General features: G+C 41.3%; 1 protein-coding gene across 2 annotated transcripts; it reads left to right on the top strand.

Annotated features, from left to right (window-relative positions):
* The first annotated feature begins 586 nt into the window (after window positions 1-586).
* On the top strand, window positions 587-25,379 carry LOC131277541 (protein IWS1 homolog). 2 transcript variants are annotated; one of them, XM_058292586.2, is made up of 17 exons: window positions 587-709; window positions 1,683-1,744; window positions 2,220-2,244; window positions 6,850-7,005; window positions 12,832-12,902; window positions 13,363-13,387; window positions 15,161-15,228; window positions 15,675-15,702; window positions 17,909-17,979; window positions 18,418-18,442; window positions 19,027-19,100; window positions 19,556-19,580; window positions 20,924-20,983; window positions 22,765-22,853; window positions 23,264-23,373; window positions 23,451-23,545; window positions 25,148-25,379. In XM_058292586.2, exons 1-17 carry the CDS (start codon window positions 682-684, stop codon window positions 25,195-25,197), a joined length of 1,062 nt encoding a protein of 353 aa, XP_058148569.1. In that variant the 5' UTR covers window positions 587-681; the 3' UTR covers window positions 25,198-25,379. The 2 variants fall into 2 exon arrangements, with proteins under 2 accessions (XP_058148569.1, XP_058148568.1); XM_058292585.2 differs by having other exon boundaries at window positions 594-709; window positions 15,158-15,228.
* The last annotated feature ends 718 nt before the right edge of the window (window positions 25,380-26,097 follow it).

Raw genomic sequence — 26,097 nt, 5'->3', positions numbered from 1 at the left:
GTATTCATCAAATGCAATAAATGTGCACCACTAATGAAAGAAGTTGTTGATGTGGGAAAATGGGGGTTGTGGGGAGTGGGGCATATGGGAATCTCCTTCATTTTTTAATGGAACGTTTTGTGTGATGTATATACCTTTGAAAAATAAACAAAATATTGCATCTGAGAGTGAGTGGAATCTCTCCTGAGTTATTTATGGTAGACTGAATCAAAATTAATGTTCCTAACAGTGAAAAAAATGAAACTAAAAATATGTTTTGAAACATGGGCAAAAGTCTTGGATATGTCTCCAAAGGGTAAAAAATGGCAAGAAGGCACAAAAAAAGATGCTCCCTGTCATTGCTATGATAGATATGCAATTCAAAACCAAAATGAGATATCATAACATACCCACTAGAATGGCTCTTATTAAGAAATGGAAAATAACAAGTACTGGAGAGGATGTGGAGAAATAGGAGCACCCAGTCCTTGCTGGTGGCAAAGGAAAATGGCCACACAGCAGCAGTTGGACCTTGCAATATGGAGAAGGCATTCACTCTGAAAATTCTGTGATGACTGGTCGCCATGGTTACTTCATGATGCACATCTGCCTCACGGTTCTAACTGTCACTCTGTGCCCAGAGAGATTTGAAGTTGGTGGCAGGTGGAAAAGCTCCCAGCTTCGTTCGTACGGCTCATCGAGATGGGAAACCTCAATTGCTGCTCAAGAGGTGCGAACATACTGACCTACTTAATCTAGTTAATACCCCTCAAATTGGCTAGTTATTTTTCAACAAAATATTCTCCTCATTCTTTTCTAGTTTCTCCTCTCCAACTCATCCTACAACATTTCAGATGAGCTTTATACTTTGTCTCTTACTACTTTGTTCATATTTTAGATCCTTCTATCAAGCTGGTTGCCTTAAAATGAATCTCCCATTAGAAAAATTTAGCATTTCTTTTAATGTTCTGTACCCTTCCATCTTCTCCTCAGCTCCATGTCTGTTTTGATGCTGTTTTTCACTCAGCAAGGGCCAAGTAAATTATTCATTTCAGAATTTGGAGTTAAAATGGATGGCTAGACATCAGAAGTGAGGCATTTCATAAGACGAAGTGTACTAAAGTTGGTTTTTAACATGCTTTGCCATTTCTATGCATCCTGAAATGCATACATAACTCAGTATGTTTAGGGAATCCATTGCTTCCATTCATATAACTAGTTTTCCAAGAACTTGAGTTTCTAAATGTCAGTTTATGAACCAATATGCACCTTTCCTTTTATCCTTGGGGTTTATCCAAAATTTTCATTTGACAAACTTATTTATTGATGCTTTCACTTACCCACTGCCCTCCCTAATGGTAAGTATGGGGAAAATACTGTAATTTTTTTCTCTACCACCCAATGAGCAGCATATCTTTCAACACACAGCAATAGATAGAAAAATAGGAAAATGAACTCATAGACATTGATAGATAAGCAAGTGCTTTGACACTTTCCCACACAGAGAAAAAAAGATAATGTATATAGATGAGAAGAGAAATAATATTTATGTAGTCGGTGGCCCAATAGCAGCCCAGTTCAGGTTTGGTATAACCAACATCCATAAAGAGAAGCATCACGAGTCAAGCAGTGTTCCCAGAATAATTCATGAGATGTATTCCTGATATACTGAGAGTTACTCTGTGTCTTCCCGCCTCCCACAGGCGACCCATCAGAGGAACTCCCTAATGCCAGGGCAGATGAGGAGAACCCATCTAACACAAAGGTAGGGTTGGCTTTCTGTATTTAAAATAAATGTGTTGGTTTCTTGGTTTCTTTCTTTTGCAATCAAATTCAGATTTGAAAAATTCATCACGTAGAGTATAGAATTTAAGTACTGTCTGCTTGGGGGTAAGCAGGAATGGGTAGACTCTCTTTCCAACAGACAGCTGGTGCCAGAGGGCCTTCAACATTGGTGGTGTCAGTTGGGAGACACTATGTAGAAGACCCCCTGCGTTAGTGGCATTTTTTTCTCCTTATATTAATACTTTTGTAATTGTGTGCCAAAAAGGAATAGAAGGAAATACAATCTGGGAGGGTCTGCACCTTTTCTAATGGTGTCCTCTACTTTGCTTTTTTGTTCTTTGACTTAACAGTGGATTCCCATCTGGTTTTCTACAGCAACTAAGAGAGCAAAAGACCTGTGTAAACAATACCCAGCCTAATCTGATTCTCACATGCTTTCTTTTCTTTCATTACAGGTAGCCTCAAGAACAAGAGAACAAGGTGTGTATTCTGGAATCACTGAATGGCTGAGGATAGAAAATAATAGAAATCTAGATGAATAGGTTGGCTTTCCATGATGGCTTAGGTAGGGATAATTGGGATAATTCCCAATTCCTTGTGGGAGTGAGAATTGGGGGTGGTGTGAGAGAAACTGATCTCAAGGGAAAGAACCTTGATCATGTTTCTTCAACTTTGATCATGTTTCTGGAAGCAGCTGGGTTGCCCTTGGGTAGTGTGGATTACTATTGATTGTAGTTGAGGCATGGCAATGAGTAAGTCTGTGTTGTGTAACTGTGAATCTGAATGTGTGTGTGTCTGTGTGCTTGTATTTATTCATACTAGACAGTGTTCCTGTTTACACAGGTAAATCAACATTGTCAACTCTACCAAGAAAATAATTCCTTCTGACCAGTGCACAGTTTACATACAGTAACTGATTAAATCCTCATCACAGCCATATGTCATGCAGGTGTTTAAAATACTGACACCTCAGCTGGAATACAGAGGCACAGAGACACATGTCTACAATCTCACTAGAGCCTAAGACTTAGAGCCAAGTTCTGTACCCAGGCATGAGGCTCCAATATTGAAACTGAACGTGCATTTAGAGCTCAGACATGGGGATATCAAACAATGTACATGGGAAATTTGGACAACATTAGCATCTATGCATGTACTTGAAAGTTTTCAAGCCTACCGAGTTTTCAACCACTGCTCATCAGTATAAGATTTTGCCAGTGTCACATAACCCAGATTACCTCTCAAATTACCATACTGCTAATTTCACATGCATTTGTCCAGTCACATATCTGAGAGTTCAAAGTCACTATGTAGGGAAACAAAGACAATATCTCTTAGATTTGGGTCACTCATCATTACCTGGCCAGTATCTGATTAAAATCGGGAGATTCTTTTAGTGAATTTGCTAACATTATTGCCAGTAGCCCAAGAAATGTGCCAGTCTTGCAAGCCATGAGTTGTATGTACAGCGGAAGGTAAGAACTCAAAATTTCCCTCGGTTATTAGCCCAGGTCACCCTTATTGAACTGTCTCGTGCGCCTGGTTAGAGATCCTCTGTGCTCAACCCATGCCTATCTCCTTAATGAATTCTCCAGTGTGGGCTGCTTAGTGCCATCACAGATCAAGCACCAGCTCACTCATGAATACACACATGGAATAAAAGAGGAATTTGTTATTATGTAACATTTACATAATCTACAACTTCTATAAATATAAACAATTTTTTTAAGTTGAGAAGGAAAACACAATAGCAAAGAGAGTAGTTATCTTAAATGTTAGGATTTCAACATTTTAAATTTCAAAATTGGATTTCCTATATATCAACAGATTACTGAATAAATACACAAAATACTGTGCCCAGAATTCAATAATCCAGACCCTAAATAAACTGTAAACTTCCATAAAAGGGACAACAAATGGAGAGGCAGCATAAATGGACCTGCGGAAGGTGAAATGGTTTTAAAGGTAGTTAAGCTGTGCTTCAAAACAGACAGATGGTGTTATGGGATGCAGGTTGTGTCATAATGAACACATTACTATTTGTGCATTTGTAGATTTACCATTTGTAAGACACTTTAGGAATCCTTAGCTGGAAATCCAAGGAATCTGCTTCTCATTTGTTCCTGAACCTTTCCATTATTTCCTTCCTTCCTTCCTCCCTTCCTTCCTCCCTCCCTTCCTTCCTTTGTCCCTCTCTCCCTCCCTCCTTCTTTCATTCCCTCCTGTAATCAGCGTTGTCACTAATGACCCACTTTCTTCTTTCTGTTTTATATCAAATATTGATTTTCTTTAGGGTTTTTTTCTCATAACAACTCACTTAAGACTTTTAAGGTGCTTCAGTGGTTATGAAGCATGACTATATAAATAAATGCTTAACTTAAATGGAAGGATTCCCTTTTTAACAGCCTTTTGCATTAGTGAACTGTCTATCTTCACAGAAAACATTTGCCAGATTTTGAAGTACCTCACAGAATTGATATCTTTGCATGGTTTGTTTGTAGTGTTACTTATAAGACTATACCCTGTATGACAAAAACATATTCAAAGTACAGATAGGTGTTTTCATTTCATATTTTTGCCGGGAAACAAATGCAATGAAAACTTTAACTTGAATATCTCATTCTCCAAGATATTAAAAGGCAAAAAAAAAAAAAAAAAAAAAGAACTAAAAAGTTTTGATATTTGTCTCCTGTCAAATCACCCACAGTACAGGTTCTTTTGCAGAAGGTGTCACCTATACAATACATGTCAATTGCATTGATGTATAGAAGGGATAATTGTATCCTGGATGCTCTCGGTGCCTCTTAAATGTGCCAGAATGACCTGGGTATAAAGATGAACACCAAGAATGGGTGCACACATGGAGAAACTCACCCATGATGCTGTGGGGAGGGCGCTGTTACATTCACCTGGAAAACAGTGTTCTGGTATGGATTAGAGGCATGTGCACCTGTGACCCAGCAGGCCCTGTCCTTGTTCTGTATAATCTAAGGGCCATGAATGAGGCATGAATGCGATGTCCACACAAAGGCCTGCACAGACTCATTTGCAACAGTTTGATCCTGAGCAGTCATTCAGGGAAACAATACAGTGTATAAAATGTAGAAGGAATGCACTTATTGTGCTATGTCCTAATGTGATATAATTACTTGGCATTCCAAATAGCAAATGTTGATTCACACAGCAACAGCTTGGAATTCCCACAATATTCAGATATAACATCCAGCCGTACTCAAAAGAGTTTATACTGTGTGCTTCCATTGATAGGGTGTGAAAAAGAGAGAACTCTAAATGACGGTGATCGTGGTCAGAATAGTGGTAATTGCTGGGGGCTACTGACAGGAAGTAGCAAACGTTAGGCTGCCAGGGGCTGGACACATTCTGAGTGTCGGTCAGGGTGTTCACAACACGTGTGTTTATGTGAACCACCAAGCCCTGTGAAGTGCTTTTGTGTACTTCACAACCATTACAATAAGCATTCATGTTTAGAAAAAAGAAATACAAAAAGTAAGCATGCCCACAAAGTAATCTCCAGGTCCCAGTGGCTTCCTATGTTTACCACACAATATTCATAGACATAATGCCAAAGCAGAACACACTTGCAAAGAATAGATAGAGGGACACTCTTTCATCAAATCAAGAGAATCTCGATACCAAACTCCAGAAAGACAAAGATGGGAAAGGGAAATTACAGAGAACATTCTTCTGAATACACGTGCTGAAAGCGTGGAAAACGTCTGCATTTTGGACCAGAGATTGCAAAGGAAAGTACCTGGGATTTCCTGGCAGGATTTCTGTGGGACGATAGCAGAGGATGCAGGTTTCTGAGGGCAGCCTGGGAGAGGGAGTAGAAGGGAAATCCCTTAATTGATCAGAGCGTGGGACCCAAAGGAATGCAGGCCCGGGTTGCTGAGCAAATCCCTAGATGGGGATTCTAAGCTATGTCTAGGGATGGGACTCTCTCCTTCCTCACTGCTTATTCAGGCTTCACTGGTTGAAGGGAGCTAGTGCTTTGCAGAGCTGCCCTGGGCAGTTATTTGTGAAAATCCTGGGTTCTGAGCCACCATGGTAGCCAAGCTGATGACTGGTCATCAGGAGTGGTTAGCTGACCCCCAGGAAGTCTTGCACAAGGCAGCTGACAGTGTGAATAGTTTGGGGTAGGATGTCCACAAGAGTCCCTGGTCCTTCAGAGGAACTCCATTTGGGGGAACCTGAGTCATATCCTGCATCAGAGAATTAACTTTTAGGCAGACAGTAGGGTGAGGATTTGAGCCATTCTCTTCCCTGGAATCAAGTACTTGGCTGGCCTTTGTCCACGGCTCCTGGAGGGGAACTTGGAACCCCTGGAATTTGCCAAGTTGGGGTAGTGCTTACATTTCCTGACCCAAATCCTTCACTCAGCAATGTTGTGAACACAAAGGACTCATTTGGGGTTGACAGGACAGTGCACATATTCTCCAGGAGCTCTAAAGCATCACACCCATGTAGGGCTGAAAGTCAGTGTCACGCCTCCCCTGTCCTGAGCCATCCAGGCTCAGGACAAGCCACCCTCTCTGGAGGAAAGCACTAGTAGAATACTTGCTTATTCCTCCCAACTTTTAACAATTGAGCTCTTCTAAGTCTTTTATGACATATTGGGCACTTTTCTTAAGGCTTTGCTTGCAATTACTCATTCTTTCAGTTTCATAATATGCACGATTAAGTAGATCTTATTAAAGTTTTCAAATGACAGTGCTGAAAACTGAACCCAGAAAATTTACAAGCTATAACCTGGCTTGGGTGGCCTCTAAATGGTATTTGAACCCAGTTGATACTAGCACACATACTTTGGCCACTGTGCTTTGCTGCTTTCCTATGCTGTCCCATCTACATAAAGGCATCCCACATCTGTCTATTGAGTGTCTAAAGTGAACAACACAAAACTACAACATCTTTTGGAACCAAAATTAGACCCAATGGGGTCTTCTGGGAAGCTCCTTAATGAGAGGATGATAGTTTGAACTCTAAATCACTCATTAAAGATTTCCTATGCTCAACTGTCAATAACATGTCAACTGATATTTCTATTGTGCATGCATTTCCCAGGTTCATGTCTCAAGTATAAAAAAAGAAAATGTGCTACTCAATCCAAAAAGTCTACTGCCCGCCATTCCCCGTCTGTCAGACGTCGCAAAATCACCATGTGGCCAAGGAAGAGGAAGGGCCGTCAAATGTCCCCAAGCAACTCTTCTTCTTTGGAAGGTACAGTGGAATTGCAATCATTGTATTGCCTCAGTAATGTTGCCTGTGGTTTATTATAGTGTCCCCTACTGAGGGAAAACCTATACAAAGGCTAAGACACCATCTTTTTTAAAATTCATGTTTGACAACTTTATTAATCGTGTTAGTAGATAGCACCACAGCCACATAATGAAAGATGCACTGACAAAAGCCGGTTTGTGTTTACTGGTAAACAGCATTTCAAGGTAATGTTTGGTCATTAATCTATTTATGAACTTTAGCTGAAAGAGTTGACTTCAAAAAAGTGTTGTGAGGTTGTTATAAAAATGATATAAATAGTTAGAGGAATTTTAGATTCACATAAAAATTGTGCAGAGAGTACATAAAGTTCCTACATGTTTCCCTGCCATCCTTCCAGAGCAGACCCAGCACTGTTTCCCCTGTTGACCACTCTCATTATTATGGATGTGTGTACAATTAAAGGGACAGCACCAGTACATTGTTTTGGAGAATCATGCTTCCTGTCTACCCCTCCGTGCATTTTGACAAAGGCATATTGTCATGTAACTCCCGTGACAAAAATTCAGGTGTTTTATTGTGTCCCACAAATTACATTCAGAAATCCTTGGTAACTGTGTGTGGTGGACTCATTTGGAAATAATGTATTTGCAGATGTGATTAAGATGAGGTCTATTGAATTAAGGGTGGGTGTTAATATTCTATGACTAGAGCACTTATAAGAAGGTAAGAGACAGGAGAAAGCTGTGTGAAGATGGACCAACACTGGGAGAAGGAGGCCATGTGAAGATGGAAGAAGAGACTGGAGTTGTGCTGCCATAAGCCAGGGCACCTGGAGCCACCTGAAGCCAGAAGAGTCAAGGAATGATTCCTGGCTAGGCTCCTCAGAGAGACAGAGAGTGGTGCTACGGACACGATAATTTTGGAGTTTTTGTCCCTAGATCTGTGAGGGAATAAGTTTCTGTTCTCAACCCACCCAATTTGTGGCAATTTATTATGGAAACACTAGGAAACTAACTAGATTTGGTATTGGGAAGTGGGGTGTTGCCTTAATAGATACATGGAGAGGTCTCACAGAGGCTTCACATCGAAGTATTGCTTCTGAACACAGACATGGGTGAAGTTTACCCACATGTTTCCGAGTTGTGTGCAGCCAGTGAGACTTCCCATTGAGGCCTCAGACATCAAAGATAACAAACAGAACTCAGCACTCTGCCCTCCCTGGATTTCCAAATATGTACCCAAAAAAAAGGGAAATCATTGTTGTATTCAAGAATTTCAGAGAGTAGGTTTTTTGCATAAGATAACAACAATTTCACAAGACTTTCATGCTACTTTACTGGACTTGTAGTTGGTGCTGGGGTTTAAGATATATCTAGGGGATTTGAATCTCTGGACTGACAATATGATAGCCACGCCCTGAACCTCAACAGACTTCAACTCCTACACTCTGATTTATGGGACTTACCCCACTCAGCTAACATGGAGTTGAAGAATGTCAACCACCACACCATGGAGCCTAGAGTGCCTACAACTGAAAGCAGGAGGACATCCAGTATCCATGTGGAATCTAAGCCCCCTCTTGACATAGAAGTGCAATGGACACAACCAATCCAATGTCCACAGAGAAAATGTGGCATTGGTGTGGGAAAAGTGGCCATGGTGGCTGCTGGGTATGGGGAATGGGAGGAAGAGATGAGATGTGGAGGCGTTTTCGGGACTTGGAGTTGTCCTGGGTGGTGCTTCACGGACAATTACGGGACATTGTAGATCCCCCCAGAGCCCACTGGATGGAACGTGGAAGAGTATGGGCTGTGATGTGGACCGTTGACCATGAGATGCAGCGATGCCCAGAGATGTACTTGCCAAATGCAATGGATGTGTCATGATGATGGGAGAGAGTGTTGCTGTGGGGGGAGTGGGGGGTGGGGGCGGTGGGGTTGAATGGGACTTCATATTTTTTTAATGTAATATATTTTTAAAAATGAATAAAAAAGAGATAACAAAAAATAATGTACTTGTAGACAAATAAAAGTATATGAAAAACTGTATATTGAAATTTGATTGACTTTCCCTCCATTTTCTGTACTCCTCTAGGTTCTGTCGTTAAGTACCAACTGTTAAATTTTTGCACATCCTTTCAGATTTACTAATTGAACATTCATGTGAAAGTGACACTGTACCACAACCTTTCTAAGGGCTTTACCTACAGTACTCACATGTTCTTCATTTTTAAAGAAGTTTTAGATCACATGAAAGTTATTTGTAAATATAGGGATTCCCATATACCCCACCTCATCTGCTCACATTTTACACATTTAACAACATATTTCATTATTGTGATATATTTTGACAATTGATGAACAAATATGGACGCATTGTTACTAACCACGGTCTATAGTTGGCATTACAGTTTACACTATGCCCTGCACAATTTTACAGGTTTTGACAAAATGTATACTGGCCTGTATCTGTCATTGCAATGCCATGTGGAACAATTCCAATATGCCAAAAATGCCCCATGTTACACCTATTCTTCCCTGTGCTTCCCCACAGAAACTGCGGTGATCACTGTCTTTCCATCAATGTGGAAAGGACTTCTAGTCCTAGAGTAATAATCAGTCTACTTTGGTCCATATTTACATTTTCCTGTTATGGGTGTTCATTCCTCAATCTGGAGGATTTTGGAATGCTTATGCCCACACTACTTCTGATTAAGATGGGTTTTAGGTCCTATGGGGCAGATGGAGGAAACACTGTTGCTTGCAGTGCTAGATACTCTCTGTCTTTTGGGATGGGCGTTGTCCATCATCCTTCTTTTGTTACTCAGCCTGGGTGAATCTGAGGAACTGGAGAGTAGGTGTTGGCTGCAACTCTGCTGAGATTCAGGGCTCCACTGGCATATGAACACACTGCAGATTTAAGTCTCTGGGACATACATCTAAAAATGGATATAGTGATAAGTATAGGTTCAAATACATGGGCAGAAAAACCGTGTGTAGGAAATGAGCCTAACTCTGATACACCAGGGAGACTGGCTATCATATATTCTAAGATAAGGCCCACCCATGTGGTGCCAATTTCCTGAGTTTGGCTGAAAGGCCTCAAGTGTCCAGATGTCTCTAGAGCCCACAGCAGCACCCCTGCTTGAAGCATTGTTTTCTATGGCAGTCCTTGAGATCGTCCTGAGATGTGCAGAACACTCATGTCCTTGCATGTGTCAATTATTAGTTGAAAGAAACTGGCTGTGAATCAGCAGTGGTGGTCATTTGTATGGAGCCTTCCATATCATGAAGGGTACTGTATTCATTTTCCAGGGCTGCCATACAAAGTACCAAAATCTTGGCCACATAATAGCAAACAGAAAGAATAAGACCTAGAAATGTGTTCTTCTACAGCTCTGGAGTGCAGAAGTCTGGAATCAATGTGTCACAGCACCATGCTCCCTCTGGAGGCCCTAGGGGAAGAGTTCTCCTTTGGCTTTCCCTCTCTTTTGGTGGAGGGTGGCAATCTTTGGTGATCCATGGCATGTAGCTGCAGGAGTCCAGCCTCTGCCTCCACATTCATATAGCCTTCTCCCTTTACTGTTTCTTTCTGTGTCCCTTCTCATTTTACAGGGACACTGGCTGATTGGATAAGGGAGCTTGGGAATGGTATTACATGCCTTCTTCTACATCAATGTGCTCTCTGGCTAGGGAAATGTTTCATGTTTCTGGGGAGGTTTAATTTTATTTCTTTTCCCCTTTTGAGTTCCTGAAAACTTTGTTGCAAATGCTTTGGTATTTACATTTTTTTCTGATATCTTTTCATTTTTCTTTCTTTGAGAATTACTCAAAGAATTGGAACTTTATGATAAACACTTAGTGTCTTACACATAAAATTATTTTGTCATTTACTTCAAGTGTCATTTGAAAATTACCCATTTCCTAGATGCCTTAATCACTGTTTCAGTCATCGTGTAGGCACTGCACAGGAGCACTTCCTGGTAAAATATTGGTCAGTGTCTTATTATACCTCTCCTAAACACTCCTCTCCCAATCCTTTCTCCATCCCGCCTTTCTCCACTCCACTCCACACAAACACACATACAGCACAGCAAAGAAATATATTCCCATTTAGGTGCTGCCAACATTGGGGTCACTATAAAGGTCTCCTAATTCTTCACTCAGAACTCTATTCAAAGTTAAGTTATGGTTCATTCCATGCCTTGGCAAATATATCAATTGAGACACTTATAATTAAGGTAAAACATAATCCAAAGTGATGTTTTTATGCATTTTGGGACAAAGGACTTCACAATAAATAAGACCACTATCATTTGTAATTGCCATTCATCTCACTTGACTGGGTCTCTGTTAACAGGAAACTCATTCATTCAGAAGAACAGTCATTACACTTAAGCTGTCAACAATAGGATCTTTGCCATCTTTGTCAGATTCATTCAAAAGGGAGATGATACATGAATAATGTAGCTGTTGTTAAGCAAAGCAGGTAAACTTGGAGTGTGGACTCCTGGGTTGGAAACTAGCTGAGTCTTGAGTAGATGTATCTTGAAAGAATATACGCAAACTGATAATAAGCACAAGAAATGATACTCAATATAATTAATCCTCAACGAAATGCCAATCAAAACCACAATGAGGTGCCCCTTATAACCAGTAGGGTAGCTAATGTTTTTAAGAGGAAATAAAATGAAAAATAACAAATACAAGGGAGGCTGTGAATCAACTGGAAGGCCCATACATTGGTGGAAGGAATGTAAAATGGATCAGCCACACTGGGAAATAGTTTGGCAATCCCTCATTGAGATAAACACGGGATTACCATGGGACCAGCAATCTAACAACTAGGTCTATATATGAAAAGAATTTAACTTAAAAGAGGGACACAAATAGGTATTTGAAAACTCAGTGTTTGTTGCCGCATCATTCAGAATGGCCAAAAGTTTCAAACCACCCAAGTGTCTATCAATATGGGAATCAGTTAAAAAAAAAAAAAAAAAAAAAAAAAAAAGCATATCCATGAATGGGATGGGCCACACAAAGTAAAGAAGTTCTGATGCACCCTACTATATGCATGATACTTAAAAACATTATACTGAGGAAATAAGGAAGATATGAAAGAAAGATACTGTTTCGATGTACTTCTTTGAAATATAAGAAAAAGAAAATTCAGAGAAAGAAAAGGAGATTAGACTTTATTACCAGGGCTAGGGAGATAGATTAGTCTCATTGGTTAATGGCTATAGAGTTTCTGTTTCAGGTAATGAGAAAATTTGGAATTGAATGTTTGATGGGAGGGTAACACAACATTGGACATGTAATTAATTGATGATAGTAAATTAATTGTATAGATAAAAATGGGTAAACTGGCAAATTACATGTTATGTAGATGTTACCTTGTTGAAAATTTTAAAAAATCCTGTAGAACAAATGAGAAACTCAAAGTCAGCAAAGATCTGTGAGTGTGAAGCAGTATCTCATGATGTCAATGAGATTCTGGCAATTTTGCTGGATTTCAGAATGGGTCGCATAAGAGTTGGAACCATATCACTGTATCATATTGTACATTTTAGTACCACTTGTTCGTGAGCTATTTCACATTGATTTAGACTCTCTTTAGCTACAAAACCAAGAATCCTATTTCTGATGCCCATGCTTCCTCTCTTTGGTCTCCTCCTTCCATGAAGTGTGTCTGGGTAACTCCACAGTCCATGTTTCCTGACCACCCGGACCTGCGCTTTGTAAGCCCCTGTCTGGGTCAAGCAAAGATCCCTGAATAATATCAGCCACACCCCACTGTACTGACTGTTACTCTGTGTCCCCCTAGCTCCCCTGGAAGACCTGGTGGAGGACCCTCTTCGTGACAGGGAGGATGAAGTGGTTCCACCTAATGTTGAGGTAAGGTCATCTGTTTTGGTCTAAGATAGAAATACTCCTTTCTCCTATTTGTCCTTTTCAATTGAGTAAATATCATAATATATGATGGTGTGAATTATAGATATCACCCACTGGTCAGGGGAAAGGATATTTGGAAGGCTTCTCTTACCAAAAGTGCCCTGATAAAGAAGGCATTAGAAATTGAAGCACCAGGTTCTATAGCATATGGTAGTGGGCTTTTGCCTCGGCACCAGTATTCTGCTTGGATTCAAACTTTTGTAACTCCCATCACAGTGGTCTGGAAAGTCATATCCATCAGGCAACAATTGAGCCATTCCTAATGTATTTTCCATGTTTATTTATGGGGCCTTTGACTTTACAAATGCTTCCCATCAGTTTTCATAAAAAAATCACCAATACCTGAGAAGATGCTACTCAACATCCTAGGATCCTCATAGTGTTTTCTTTTTTGCAATTGCAGGGGAACTCCAGAGAAAGTGAAAACGGTAGGTATTCTGTGCTAATCCCACATCTGAGGGTAAAATAGAGGTGAAATAAGGAACTTCCAGAAAACTTTCAGCTGGGGACATCCTGGACACAGCATCATGGTGATGAGGAAATGGTTTCTGTGAAGGGAATCTGCCCTTGTTACTACAGTCTGTGGTTTTGTCTGTGATCTCTTTAGGTTGTGCAGGCTTTGCATGCATGGGGGTTTGGGGAGTGTAGTGTGAGTTTCTGTGGTGTAATTTTGACTTTGTGTCTGTGCATATATGGGGGCAACCATGAGCAGTTTCCCAGATGTTATATCCCATTTAGACTGGACAATTACCAGGGACAACAGGGACAGTTTTCTCAAGTATACCCCATCACCACTGCATGTTCTATGTACATGAACTTGTTCCACACTCACCAAAGCTGGATCTGGGGTTTGCTTTCTACGACCACAACACAGATGGAAAACTGAGGGCAAAGGTGAACATCCCAAGCTCTTGCACTGCTAAAGGGAAGGTCCTAAATGGGAACCTAGTCACATGTCATCATACCTTGAGTTACAGACCTGACCTTGCCACTCAGCCATATGCTTACCAGAAACCATACAAGGGAGTTACAGCATCTGTATAGATGCATACCCCAGAATTACATGAGCCCATAAAGAGACCAAAACTGCCCATCATTATAAAGTAGCCTCAGTGTTCACATGACCTAGGCCAACTCCCTGTGCTGACCACCAGAGACTTTGATACAGTTATTAGTGCTCAAAGGACACAGTAAGCATACATGCTAATGAGCAGCTCCAAATTCTGAGAGTCATGAGGCATCACATAGGATGGCATGATCCATGATAACTGGATTGAGGTCACAGCTCAGGAGCTTACCCAAAGCAGATAGGCATCGGGAGGACAATTTAGTACATATGACAGCATCATCCCAAAGGACACGATAGGCACTCAAATCACGAGTCCCACAAGATGGTCTTTGAAAAATAAGAATGCAGATACATCTTGGTTCTTAACCTGGTGTCCAAACCCCTTGTGGAAACATTCCTAAAGAGTTGCATTTGTGGGTGTTGACACTCAATCTACATGTCCCTACATAATGGCTATCCCATATTTGATGGCCAGTGATATTTCAATATCATTCAATATTTCAATGGCTACCCACACTTGGTGTGGAAAAGAAAGACTGGAAGTAAAACCATGTGATTAATAAGTGTTGCTATTTAAATGGTAAGATTTTAGTACTCCCAATCTTCTGTGATATGTTATCTTTATCCCAATGGGTTAGTGAATAAATGCAATAGAATGCATTACATGGAATGGAATCCAGACCACCAGAAAACTTTGCTTCTAATCAAGTGACAAATTTCTGTAGAACAAATGGTAAATGCAGTGTCTATATATGTGGCATGGAGATTGAATTCATTTGGAGTTGTCCAGAAGATACTGGCACTTAAGTTGAGATATACTATAAAGAGGAGGGATGATGGGACTCAGGCATTGAATCATAGCATGTTTTTCAGTGCCATTTGTACACTGGGTATGGTCAGAAGATTTAGGTTGATATTTGCTTCAGAGCTAGGGATATATATTTTTGTTTCTTTCTGGCTGCTCTCTTTGCATCCTTCCTTCATGATGGACGATGGTCCCACAGCAGTTCTCAGCATGCTTGATAAACTACCTCCTCTACACAATTAAGAATCTTGTCCAAGACTATAAATTTACTTTGAAATTTATGAGAAACACACCAATGTGATGAGTCATTCTGTGTCACCCTAGAAGACCAGGAACAACTGATGGGGGCACTTCCAAGTGATCAAGAGGATGAAGAGGTCCCATTTAAAGCCAAGGTGAGCTTACTAGTCATTGATCTAAAGTTGATTTTTTGGTCTCTTCCATTGGAATTGATTTCAGATGAGGATACCTGATCATGAACATATTCGATGAAATACTCCATTTCCTTGGGGTGGGAAGCATCATGTGGGGCCTCTTCTAACTGATCCAACATTGAAGAGATCAACCACAAAGGGGAGCAGAAGTTGACAAAGTAGGCTTTTGCTCAGCTACAATTTTGTTCTCCTTGGATTAAGAATTTGTAATCGCCACACAAATTGAATTTAACAAATGTGCGTCCAGGAAAAGCTCATGCCTTTCTTGGTGTGTCTGCTACACCTGCTCATCAGGTTTGCTTGACCCCTATTTCACACCTGAATTTCTAATGCTGCAAATCAAGCAAAAATCCTTTGCAAACAGCCAAAACATGGTCTGATCCTCATAAGGTTTTCTCTAATTGCAGGTGGCCCCAGGAGAAAGTCAAACTGCTGGTATGTATCTAGAATTACTGAATTGAGGTAATTTTGAATTAGATCCTAGGTTTGCCTGGAAAGCCAAGGTGGTTCCAGTTACTGGTGGGATTTTCTGAGGTATGGTTACACATTAAACATTAATTCCTCCTGATAAGGAATATGGTCATGCTCTATTGTTCTCCCAGTAGATGTATTCACTTCACTTGTGTGGATTTGTGTCTATGGCAGTCATGGAGTGTGTATGAGTGAGCCTATTGGAGGGATTGAGAAGGTGTGTGTTGGGGCATTGCTGTGTGTTTCCCTAAGTGAAGCGTCCAACATACACAGGACAACTGTCATTGAAACTTTTCTAAAACACCATCACATCACCACAGCACATATTGCATACAATAACCTGCAAACATCTCACTAGAATCATTCCTGGAATTATGTAAACTCTCCCTATCCCTTACAGCCAGGTTCTGAGGGGCATAAATTAATGACCCGAGATTTCAAATTCCTACGTTGTAGAGACAAGATTTGGACTGAGGCATGTAACCCCTATACTACTACTCTGAACTACTGAATATTACCTAATCACAGGTATGGGTCACTAGGGACAATGAAGGAATTTCCACTGCCTATATATATGTATGTGCCCTAGGCATTTCTTAAACATGACACTCATGTGTTAGATATTCACAGGGGTCACATAACACAGGTTAGCAGGTGCATTTTACAAGATACTTATTCACAGTTATTAGTGTGGAAAACACAGAGAGAGCCCCACATGTTGCTGGTAAACTCACAGACTCTCAGACTCATGAGGTTTTAGTAGGACAAGCTTGCCAATCGCTGCCAGTACTGGTTCACAGCTCAGCACATGGCCCAAGCAGACAGACAAGGAGAGATATTTTCATCTATTTAATAACATTATCACCATAAGCCATTAAAAAAAAAAAAAGATCATTCTGTGAGCTACTCATTTGAGGAAGAGTAATGAGTAAGAACTCAAATTCCCTCTTAGCCATTAGGTTCATGTTCATCATTCGTATTTCAAGTTTCCCTTATAGCTAGTATAGAGATTCATGCTCAACCCTCAATCGATCCTAACTAACTCTCCCACTGTGGGATGGATCATATAAGCATGGAGAGTCACATCACGCAATGAATACAAAAACATGGTAATGAAAAGGAAGATGAAGGGAAAATATCACATGGTGAACATTGGGTACTTGTAAATGGTAGTCCATGAGTATTATGACAAACCCTATAATTATCTTTATGACACGTGTTAGTGACTCAATACAAAAGAATACCTTGTCTAGAATTAAATCCAGTCAACCAATAAATGAATAAATAAAACACTATACAACAGATTAGTATTGTAGTAGGAGCACTTTGCATTAGTGGAGATGGAAATGACCTTGGAAAGTTCAAAAGGGCATTGACAACTTGTCTAGATTCAAAACAGGAAGGGGGAAGCAGATTTTGTCTCAACGGACAGAGTGTCCACCTACCACATGGGAGTTCCAGGGTTCACACCCAGGGCCTCCTGACCCATGCGATGAGCTGGCCCACACGCAGTGCTGATGCGCACAAGGAGAGCAGTGCCACGCAGGGTTGTCCCCCACACAGGGAAACCCCACACACAAGGAGTGTGCCCTATAAGGAAAGCCGCCCAGCATGAAAAAAGCGCAGCCTGCCCAGGAATGGCTCCACACACATGGATAGCTGACGCAACAAGATGACACAACAAAAAGAGACACAGGTTCCCAGTGCTGCTGACAAGAATATAAGTGGACACAGAAGAACACACAACGAATGGACACAGAAAGCAGACAACTGGGGGGGGGGAGCAGTAGGGAGGAAGGGGAGAGAAATAAAAAGTAAATCTTAAAGAAAATAATAAAAACACAACTATTATAAAAAACAGGAAGGAAAAGTGATGGAGCTCTGTAAGTAATACCATCTGTTTAATACTATTTTTAGATTGAATATATCATGTTGAATTTGGATGCCTTTAGGTACACAGACACAAAGTCTTCATTTCTCATTTTTTTTCCCTGTTCCTCTTCTCCTTTACCATCCTTCTTCAACCAAGGAGGATGGCCCAGCAATATATTTTTACAGACTTATTACCCCTCAGGTCCCTATTTTCTTGCCCATTGCAGTGTCAGGGTAGGTCTCTGAGTAACCCATGAACACTGCCCAATGTATTGACATTTACTCTGTGTCCTCCCAGGAACCCCTAAGGGCCTGCTGGATGAGTCCCCCAGTGAGAGGGAAGATGAGGAGGTTCCATCAAATTCCAAGGTATGGTCACCCATTCTTTCTCTGATGTCAAATTGCTGATTTTAAGTTTTTTTGTTTTTTGTTTTTTTTCCTTTCTTTTATTTGCCAATTGAGTTCAGATATGAAAATCAGACCAAATAATTATAGATGATGTCTGCAATTTCCTGAGTCAGAAGAGTGTTCATTTGGAACCCTTTACTAACATCTCTGCTTCAAGAGGGACTTCAAGGAGTCCCCTCTACATTATAGGGCTAGGTTTCCTCCTCAATAGATGGGAGAGATGCATAAAACAGGAAATGCTGTGCCTTTCCACAAGTGTCTGTTACAATTACTTTTTGGGCCTTCATCTCAACCCGTTTCCCATCTAGTTTTCTAAAGGCAGCAACAGAGTAACCCAACTGTGCAAACACTATACAGCCTGCTCCAGTCCTCAGAGTGTTTTCATTTCTCTAATTGTAGGTGGCTTCAGGAGTAAGTGAAAATGGTATGTATTTTGGCATCACTTTGCTTCTTTCTTAAAAACACCTAGATGATTTAAACTAGGAGTTTCATGCTTTCTTTACTGTGGAAAGCATCCTGATTTTACCTTCCATGTGGGCATAAGAAATAGAGGGGTCCTTCTGTTTTAGAGGAAGAAAAATGGCCACATTGTACAGTACTTTTAGCAGTTGTGTTCCCCTTAGGTGGATTGGGTTTTTGTTCATATCCCATGATAATTGCACACTTTACGTGTATTTAAATGTTCAAAGTTCAACAATAACAGTGGGCTTCAAAATGGGCAGGAGGAGTGGTAAGAAACTGTCATTGAACAACATCCTCTTTTTTAGTACCTTTGCAGGTTCCTTTTATGGTGCTTTGGGACGTCTTTAGCCACAGTGCCAAGGACTGCGTCCCTTTGTGTTACTGCTCCTCCCTGTTGCCCTCCTTCCACTCCTTAGCAGCTCACTTAGTCTTGCTGAATACCTGCCTCCTTGTTATTCTAATCCCTCATCCAAGTCAAGCAATGCTTCTTGACTGAACCCAGAGCAACTACCCCAATGTACTGATGCTAACTCTCTGTCTTCCTAGCTCCCCCTGAGGGCCTGCTGGAGGAACTTCAAAGGGCCAAGGCCATAGAGCACACTCCATTTACTTACACCAAGGTAAGGCCAACTTTCTTTATCTGAGATAGAACCATTGCATTCTTGGTTTCTTTCATTTCTCATCCAATTCAGTTATGAAAATTTGACCACGTACAATATAGATGAGAGGTTCAAATGCTTGGTGGGTCAGTGTTCAGTGGGCATCTTTTAGGAGCTAATCCCAGTTTAAAGGGGGCAATCATAAATGACAGCATCAGGTTATAAACTATATGGCAGGAGGACATTCTTTAGCAGAAATTTTTTCACCTGGAATTAAGAATTTTGTACTTAGTAATCAAAATGTACTTGAGAGATGCATCACCCAGGACTGTTCATGCTTTATACCTGCTTTTGGTTTTCCTTAACTTCATTCTTTCCCTCTTGTATTCTGAAGTCTCCAAGAGGACACAAGCCTCTTGTATCACTATAGATTAAGTTCTGATTCTTACGGCATTATCTTCTCTGTAAAATTGCAGCCAATCCCAAGAGCAAGCAACAATGGTAAGTATTCTGAAGTCATACACTTGCTGAGAAAAAGTCCAGATATTAAAAAACATGAGCCTTCCTTGTCAATTGAGTTTAAAGAGGTTCCTGATGACAACCTCCTTGAGGGAATGAGGATTTGGGTGTGGTGAATGAAATGGACATTCCAGGTAAGAACTAGGGTTGTCTTTCTTAAGAAGTCGAGTACTGATTAGTTGGCATGTGTTTGTCTGCATGAAAGTGGTGTGTGTTTACATGTGTATGTTTGTGATGTGATTCTCAGGATACACGTTTTGATTCTCAACGGGCATGCGTACAAATGTGAGTCTTTAATGTGTTTTCTGGATTTTTCACACACCAAACAGCACAATGACTCGTGTCAACTTTCTTTGTAAAAAATCCCATCAATATCTCTTCAAATATTATCAAATTATGTCCTAAATTAGTGTGGCTTACAATATGTCAAGTATACCGCAATAACGCAAGAATAATCCATCAACATCAAAGACAATTTTCACGAAGCTCTACAGGGACTGAAATGTGGTACAGGACCCTTCTTTCTGGGATGTAATAATATGTCTTGGCTTAATCATAAATCTCTCCTCTTTGTAAGGCTTTACTTATACCTCATAGCATTTTGAATGGTCAGGATGAAAGAAAGGCAGACATACATGTCCCTTCATTAACATATGAGACAGGGAAGTTTCGAGAAGGTGAAAGAAAATCTTCAGAACTGGACATTTAATGAATACAGACCAAAGAACTTGAGATTTTAGGTGCTTTGACTCCTAATCCACACGTTTTCTTCAAGCCCCTTCTGCCTGGCAGAGTCTCTAAAGTTCTCCTACGAATTTGTCAACATTTGTCATTTTAGTTCACACAGCCAGGGCATCTAGAGCAGATTCTAGTTTTTGCAGTTTTGCTAAAGCCCAACGCCCATTTGTGCTGGCAGCTGTGGTAGGGATGATGCAGAAGGGAACATGTTCATCCTCACAAAATGCTCCCCAAGGCAGCAGCCCAGAGTCTAGCACTAGGTCTGTGCTTTGAACTCATCTAAGACAGAGCATGCCCAAAGAGTCATAATTTCAGGGTGACAAGATTGGAGGTCAGTGCTCTATTTTCCAGCTAAATAAGGGAGTGAGAAGTTGAGAGCTGATACCTTCCCCTCCTCTCCCTCACTTGCAGCCACTTTGCAAATTCTTGCTAAGGCCTCAGGCTCCAGAGGGACCCAGGAAGGTCTTAGAACCCAGGGTAGAGAGCTGGGTTTTCCTATGGTAGCCAGCAAGGTCTCAAGGAAGAAGGGAGGGATGGGAGTGGCCCAATCCTTAATAACGGTCCTGTGGATCTTTGTTTTCCTAAAGACTGGCTTGCGGACCGCAAGTATGACTCCACTAGCAGTGATGACGATGACGACAATCCAGGTAGGTTACAATTCTCAAGGAAGGATCCAGTGGAGAAGATACCAAGATCAGTAGTTATACCTGGTGCCTTCGAGTCTATGGAAGGGGGCATGATATTAGAAAGTATAGGAAATACTTATGAGGGCCTGCTTCCATCTTTTCGTTTTCAATAACATAAAAGTAGGAGATATAATGACCGTGAGCTTTGTGTGTATTGTGTGTTAAATGAAATTTCCATGTATTTTTTTTTTTTAATTAACTTCCCACGGATTAGTTTTTTCATGTCTTCTCAACAGTCTGACAACAAAACTTTGGTTTCCTTTGCTTAGCCTCCCATAGTAACTGATACAAGAGATTGTGGTTTGGATTTAAGTGTTGAACTTCAATGGAGCGGGTCTGTTGGGACACAACCTCTCAGGTTGTCACCTGGACCTGGGACAAAGTGTTTTTAGCTAGTGCCAGATGGCACTTGAGAAGTAGGGCCTCATCCCGTGCAATTTTAGATCTAGTTTTACTTTCTTCATGTTCCATCCTTACTGTGGATCCTGCTTTAAAGGTTAACCATGGGTTGGAAGCCATGAAGAACATTTTCTCTGGGCTTAGCATGTACCTGTGTCCTTGAGAGGCGTGGCTAAAGCACATTCTTGAACTCACTACTATTTTGCACTTCCAACCCAAATCCAAAATGCCAATGTAGTTTGGAAACCTAAATTTAATTACATCTGAGAATGGTTTGATTCCAGTTGCCCCAGAAGAGCTTTCAAAGCCCAGCAGGCTTTCTGAGGACTTGTGTGAATGGGCCACTGACTTGTTTCACACACTGGCTCTCAGAGTCCTACTGAGCTGGTGCTCTGGAATTGAGTATGCCCAAATCAGAGCCTCTTGGCAGCAGGGCCACAGGTTTCCTCCTGCTCTTTGAATTCAGTGCTATGGTCAGCAATGCCCTGTTTCTCAAGCAATATTCCTTTCTCTCCCTGTGCCTTTCCACAGGCTTCTCAAAGCACCCAAGGTACCCAGGCCTAAGAAGGCTTGATGGAGCCTAGAAGGCTGAATTCATTTAAATGGCCACACATTCTACACAAGGCTATTAACACACTTGCAAGATAAGGGAATGTGGACAAGTTACTTTACGTCTAATTTCCTGTTAATCCTCTCTAAATCGTTTTTTGTTTTTTGTTTTTTGTTTTTGGAACCTATGGAGATGTTGAGAGGACAGAATGTTTGCTTCACACCTAAAGCCATAACAGACACTTCAAAAACCACTTGATTTTGGGGGTTGGTGGTAGCTCTCTTCCACAAGATCTGATTCAACTCCAGATCCTGAGCGTTGCATCTGGCATTGGTTGAATTGGTAATAGGCCAATCCATTGAATGGAGAGGGTGGCATGATATGCTTGATCGTTCCCCTATGTTCTCATAAGGAAGAACAATGTGAATGAAAGACAAGAATAAAGGAAATAAGCAGTACTGGGAGAGAGAAGAGAGGCAGGGAGGTTCTGAGGCAAGATGATGGAAAGGAAATCAGCATCATGCTTAGCAAGACATAGAGAATATGCCTGCCTTCTTTGAGGACAAGGAGGAAATGGGCATTCCTCCCCAAAGTTATAGTATGTGAGGTCTGGTAAATGGACCCTGTTGACATTAGGCCAACCACACAGGGCACAGGAGATGCTATCGAGGCCCAAAGAAAGTTGGGAGTGATACAGACAGAATTGGGTGCCAAGCTCAGGTCACGGTATGACAAAGACAATAGGGGCTCTAATTCTCCCCTGAACCCTAACTTTCTCCTTTCCTTTTGCAAGGTCACCCTATCACGGTCACCGCAATGGTACACTCAGAGGCGTTTTTCTCGGACTCAGAAGAGTCAGACGTAGAGAATGGCAATATGCATGTAATTTATTTCCTCTTCTTGCCTAATTTTAAAATCTTCCTGTTTCTTCTTTGTAAACATTCCTTTGTAGCTCTTCTCTTTTCCTCTCCTTTTACAATTGTCATCTCAAAGGTCCTGGTAGCCTCCAGGAAGGTGAGGTTATACAATTGACAATGTTTTTAAAATGTTTCTCCACCTTCTTCACCTACTGTATTTTAACATTGCATGGATTTCCAACCCTACTATGCACCATACATCAACTGGTGTGTCCCTGAATGGCCCAGGCAAGAAGTTGTGCTGAAGTCTGAAGCATTGGCCCACATCATGTGGGGTTGGCCCCTGGGAAGTTTTTTCTGGGATGGACTCTCCCTTCACTGCCGTGTTCCTCCACATATGGCTCTGGAAAAGCAAGTGTGTTCTCTACCCTGCAGCTGTCTACACTCTTTGAGGAGGAGGAGTCTGTTGACATCAACCTTCTTTTCCGAGAATGCACAGAAGGAATCAACGATGCAAAAAGAGAGGAAGAAGAGGAAGAAGACATGTTAGTGTGGAGTAGTGGGTAGGATGAAGAGGGAAGGGAAACAAGTTCACGTGCACTAACTTTCTTTGCCACTTCAGGAAATTCAGCGTTCATGAGGAGTTTGCTGGAGTGCCTGCAACTGTGTGTGAATATGGAGGCGGAGATAGGAATCTGATGGGGAACATGAGCACAGGCAAGTGAAGGGTGCCCTGAGAACCTCTCCCCATGAGTAGAAGTGCTTTCCACGTAAGCCCTAAAGCTGATCAGCTATGCCTTCCCTTAGCTCCTTAATTTGTAGGAGGGCTCTAGCCCTCTTCAGGACCAAAGTTTGCCCTCCCAATCCACTAAGGCCTGCCAAATCCTCCTGTCTTTCTTTCTGAGTGTGGTGGACACTGTGGAGTAACCTAGAGTGCCACCAGTTCTCATAGGGAAAGGGTGAATTAGCCTGTGTTAGTTTGCCAGGGCTGCTTTATCTGATAGCAGTGATTAACTGAGGTAAACACAGGAACTGACACTCAGTTTAGGAGATTAGACGCGAAATCTAGGTGTCAGCATGATGATGCTTTCCCTGATGCTGCCAGCAACACATAACTCAACCTCTGCCTCCATCAACTGATCATCTGTCTTCATCTGTCTCCCGGGGCTCCTGCTCTGAATTTGTCTAGTCTTCCTCTCTTTGGAAGGACTCCAAGCATATAGGATTAAGGTCACCCAGATGCAGGCTGGCCTCCCCTTCACTAGTAAGATCTCTGACGACCCTATTCACAGATGATTTTGCATCCATAGGTGCGCAGGTGAGGATGAAAGCATGAGTTTATGGCTGCCCATTATTCAATCCAGAACCCAGAACAGTGGGGTCACTCTCAGGCAAACAGGGTAGCTATTGAGGCCCTGTTTTCTACCTCAGTGGGACCTGAGTCACTGCTGCCCAAGCCCTGGGGTTTTAAGCCTCTGTAGTTTCCTTCCACATCCCACTTCAGCTCACACTCATTTTCTCAAGCTGTACTTCTTTACAATTTATTCATGTATGTAGAATTCAAACAAACACAAAGCACAAAGGAAATCTCCCTGCAGGGCTTGCTAGGAATGAGAAAATCAGAGAGGATTGCATGTTACTTAAGTCTCCTTATTTATTTTATAGCATTTAAGTAATAACTCTTATTAGATTATGATGAGTGTTTTGTAATACATGTTGGAATATCTTAATGTAAGAAAATATATGATTTTGGCATCACAGTCACTTTATATTAAAATGGGTTGCACAGTAAGCTCAGTGTTTGATTTAGAATGACACTGTTAAATAGGGAAAGCGCTCCAAGAATCTGTCCCTTTTTGATCTGAGGCTTTCACCACTGGATGCTATTGAGGACCAGGGTGGAGGGAGCAAGGTTATCACTTCCATGCCTCTCCCTTCAGAATTCCTGCCCCTCGCCTGCCCCAGGGAGATGGGACTCTGCCTTTTCTTTCTAGAGGACTCGAGCCCACCTTTTCCTCTGCATCAGTTTTGTTCTTCAGAGGACATTCACTTGAAAGGTGCCCAATCTAGCAATCAGGTCACAGCCCTTTGCCTGGAAATTTAGAGACACTCTTAGTCGTAGACAGCACCTTCTGCAGACAGCAGCAGTAGGAATTCAGTCCCTCTGGATCTGGCTCCTGGGATATCATGGACCGAAGATCACCTCTCCGGGGTTGGTCTGAGGTAACTTTTGAGTCCTGCAAACCACCTCAGGGAAACCTAAGCTCCTACCACCTCTGTACCTCCCCAGTGATTCCAGATCCCGTATTTGTGTTGCAGATCCTACAACTGACTGCTACAAGGATGCTGAGCTGGAGGCCTCAGCCTGAAGCTGAGTAGAACTGGAGATCTTATGGCGCTTGGAGACACTTATGTGCTCACCCTTCTACTCCATTGTGAATGAACAACTAAGTGGCACTTTAGTTTTTAATCCAAAGACTTAGATGAAGTCTTAGAAATAGGTTTTACTTTTAATTTTATGTCATATTAAACAGTTTTTGTACCTTTGCTACTTACATTTCTTATTCTTTACGTAATAAGTAAAGAAATATACTGATAAGTACCCTAAACAATATTAGAGCTATATGAATTATAATATCTGGTCTCTGTATTGGCTCCCACCAAGGTGATACACTCACTCATGGAATCTTAATCATTGAGTGTTAGTTGAAAAAATAACTGGAAACTGACAGCTTATCATAAGTCCTCCTGTCAATGGGTTTCTGAAATTTCATTTACTGAACTATGTTCAGTCACCTGGAATGGGTCATGCCAAAAATACTCATCTTGGTCTAGCAGGATAACTTGAATTTCAGGGCCTTTTTCACTTACATTTCAGTGTTGCTGTGTATAAAACCATGATTCACATTTCATTCCACAAATGTTACCCCATTTGCATCTGGCACAAAATCTTGTTCTCCAAAACACTGATGAGATTCTAATTCCTTCACATAATATGAGTGTAAATGTTTTCACATTTTTGTTAACCTGATTAATTTTCCTAGAATATCCCTTGCTTTTAGTCCTTCCGAGTCAGTCAGTGCACAGCATGCACTTCTGACACGCAGCTTCAATGAATTTCCTTCCAGAGAAAAAAACAAATTGTAATTTTTAGCATTTCTTTCAAGTCTTTGCTTTGGATTTCTGGCTCAGACACTGCAGTGTTCAGATATTAGACCAACTATGCCATTCTTCATTCTTTTCCTTTTTTCCCCCAAATCTTTTACATT

The sequence above is a fragment of the Dasypus novemcinctus genome, unplaced genomic scaffold (assembly GCF_030445035.2).
Source record: "Dasypus novemcinctus isolate mDasNov1 unplaced genomic scaffold, mDasNov1.1.hap2 scaffold_134, whole genome shotgun sequence".
NCBI classification, from domain to species: domain Eukaryota; kingdom Metazoa; phylum Chordata; class Mammalia; order Cingulata; family Dasypodidae; genus Dasypus; species Dasypus novemcinctus.
Note: the sequence above shows the minus strand (reverse complement) of the source record. Positions and strands in the feature narration are given on the sequence as shown.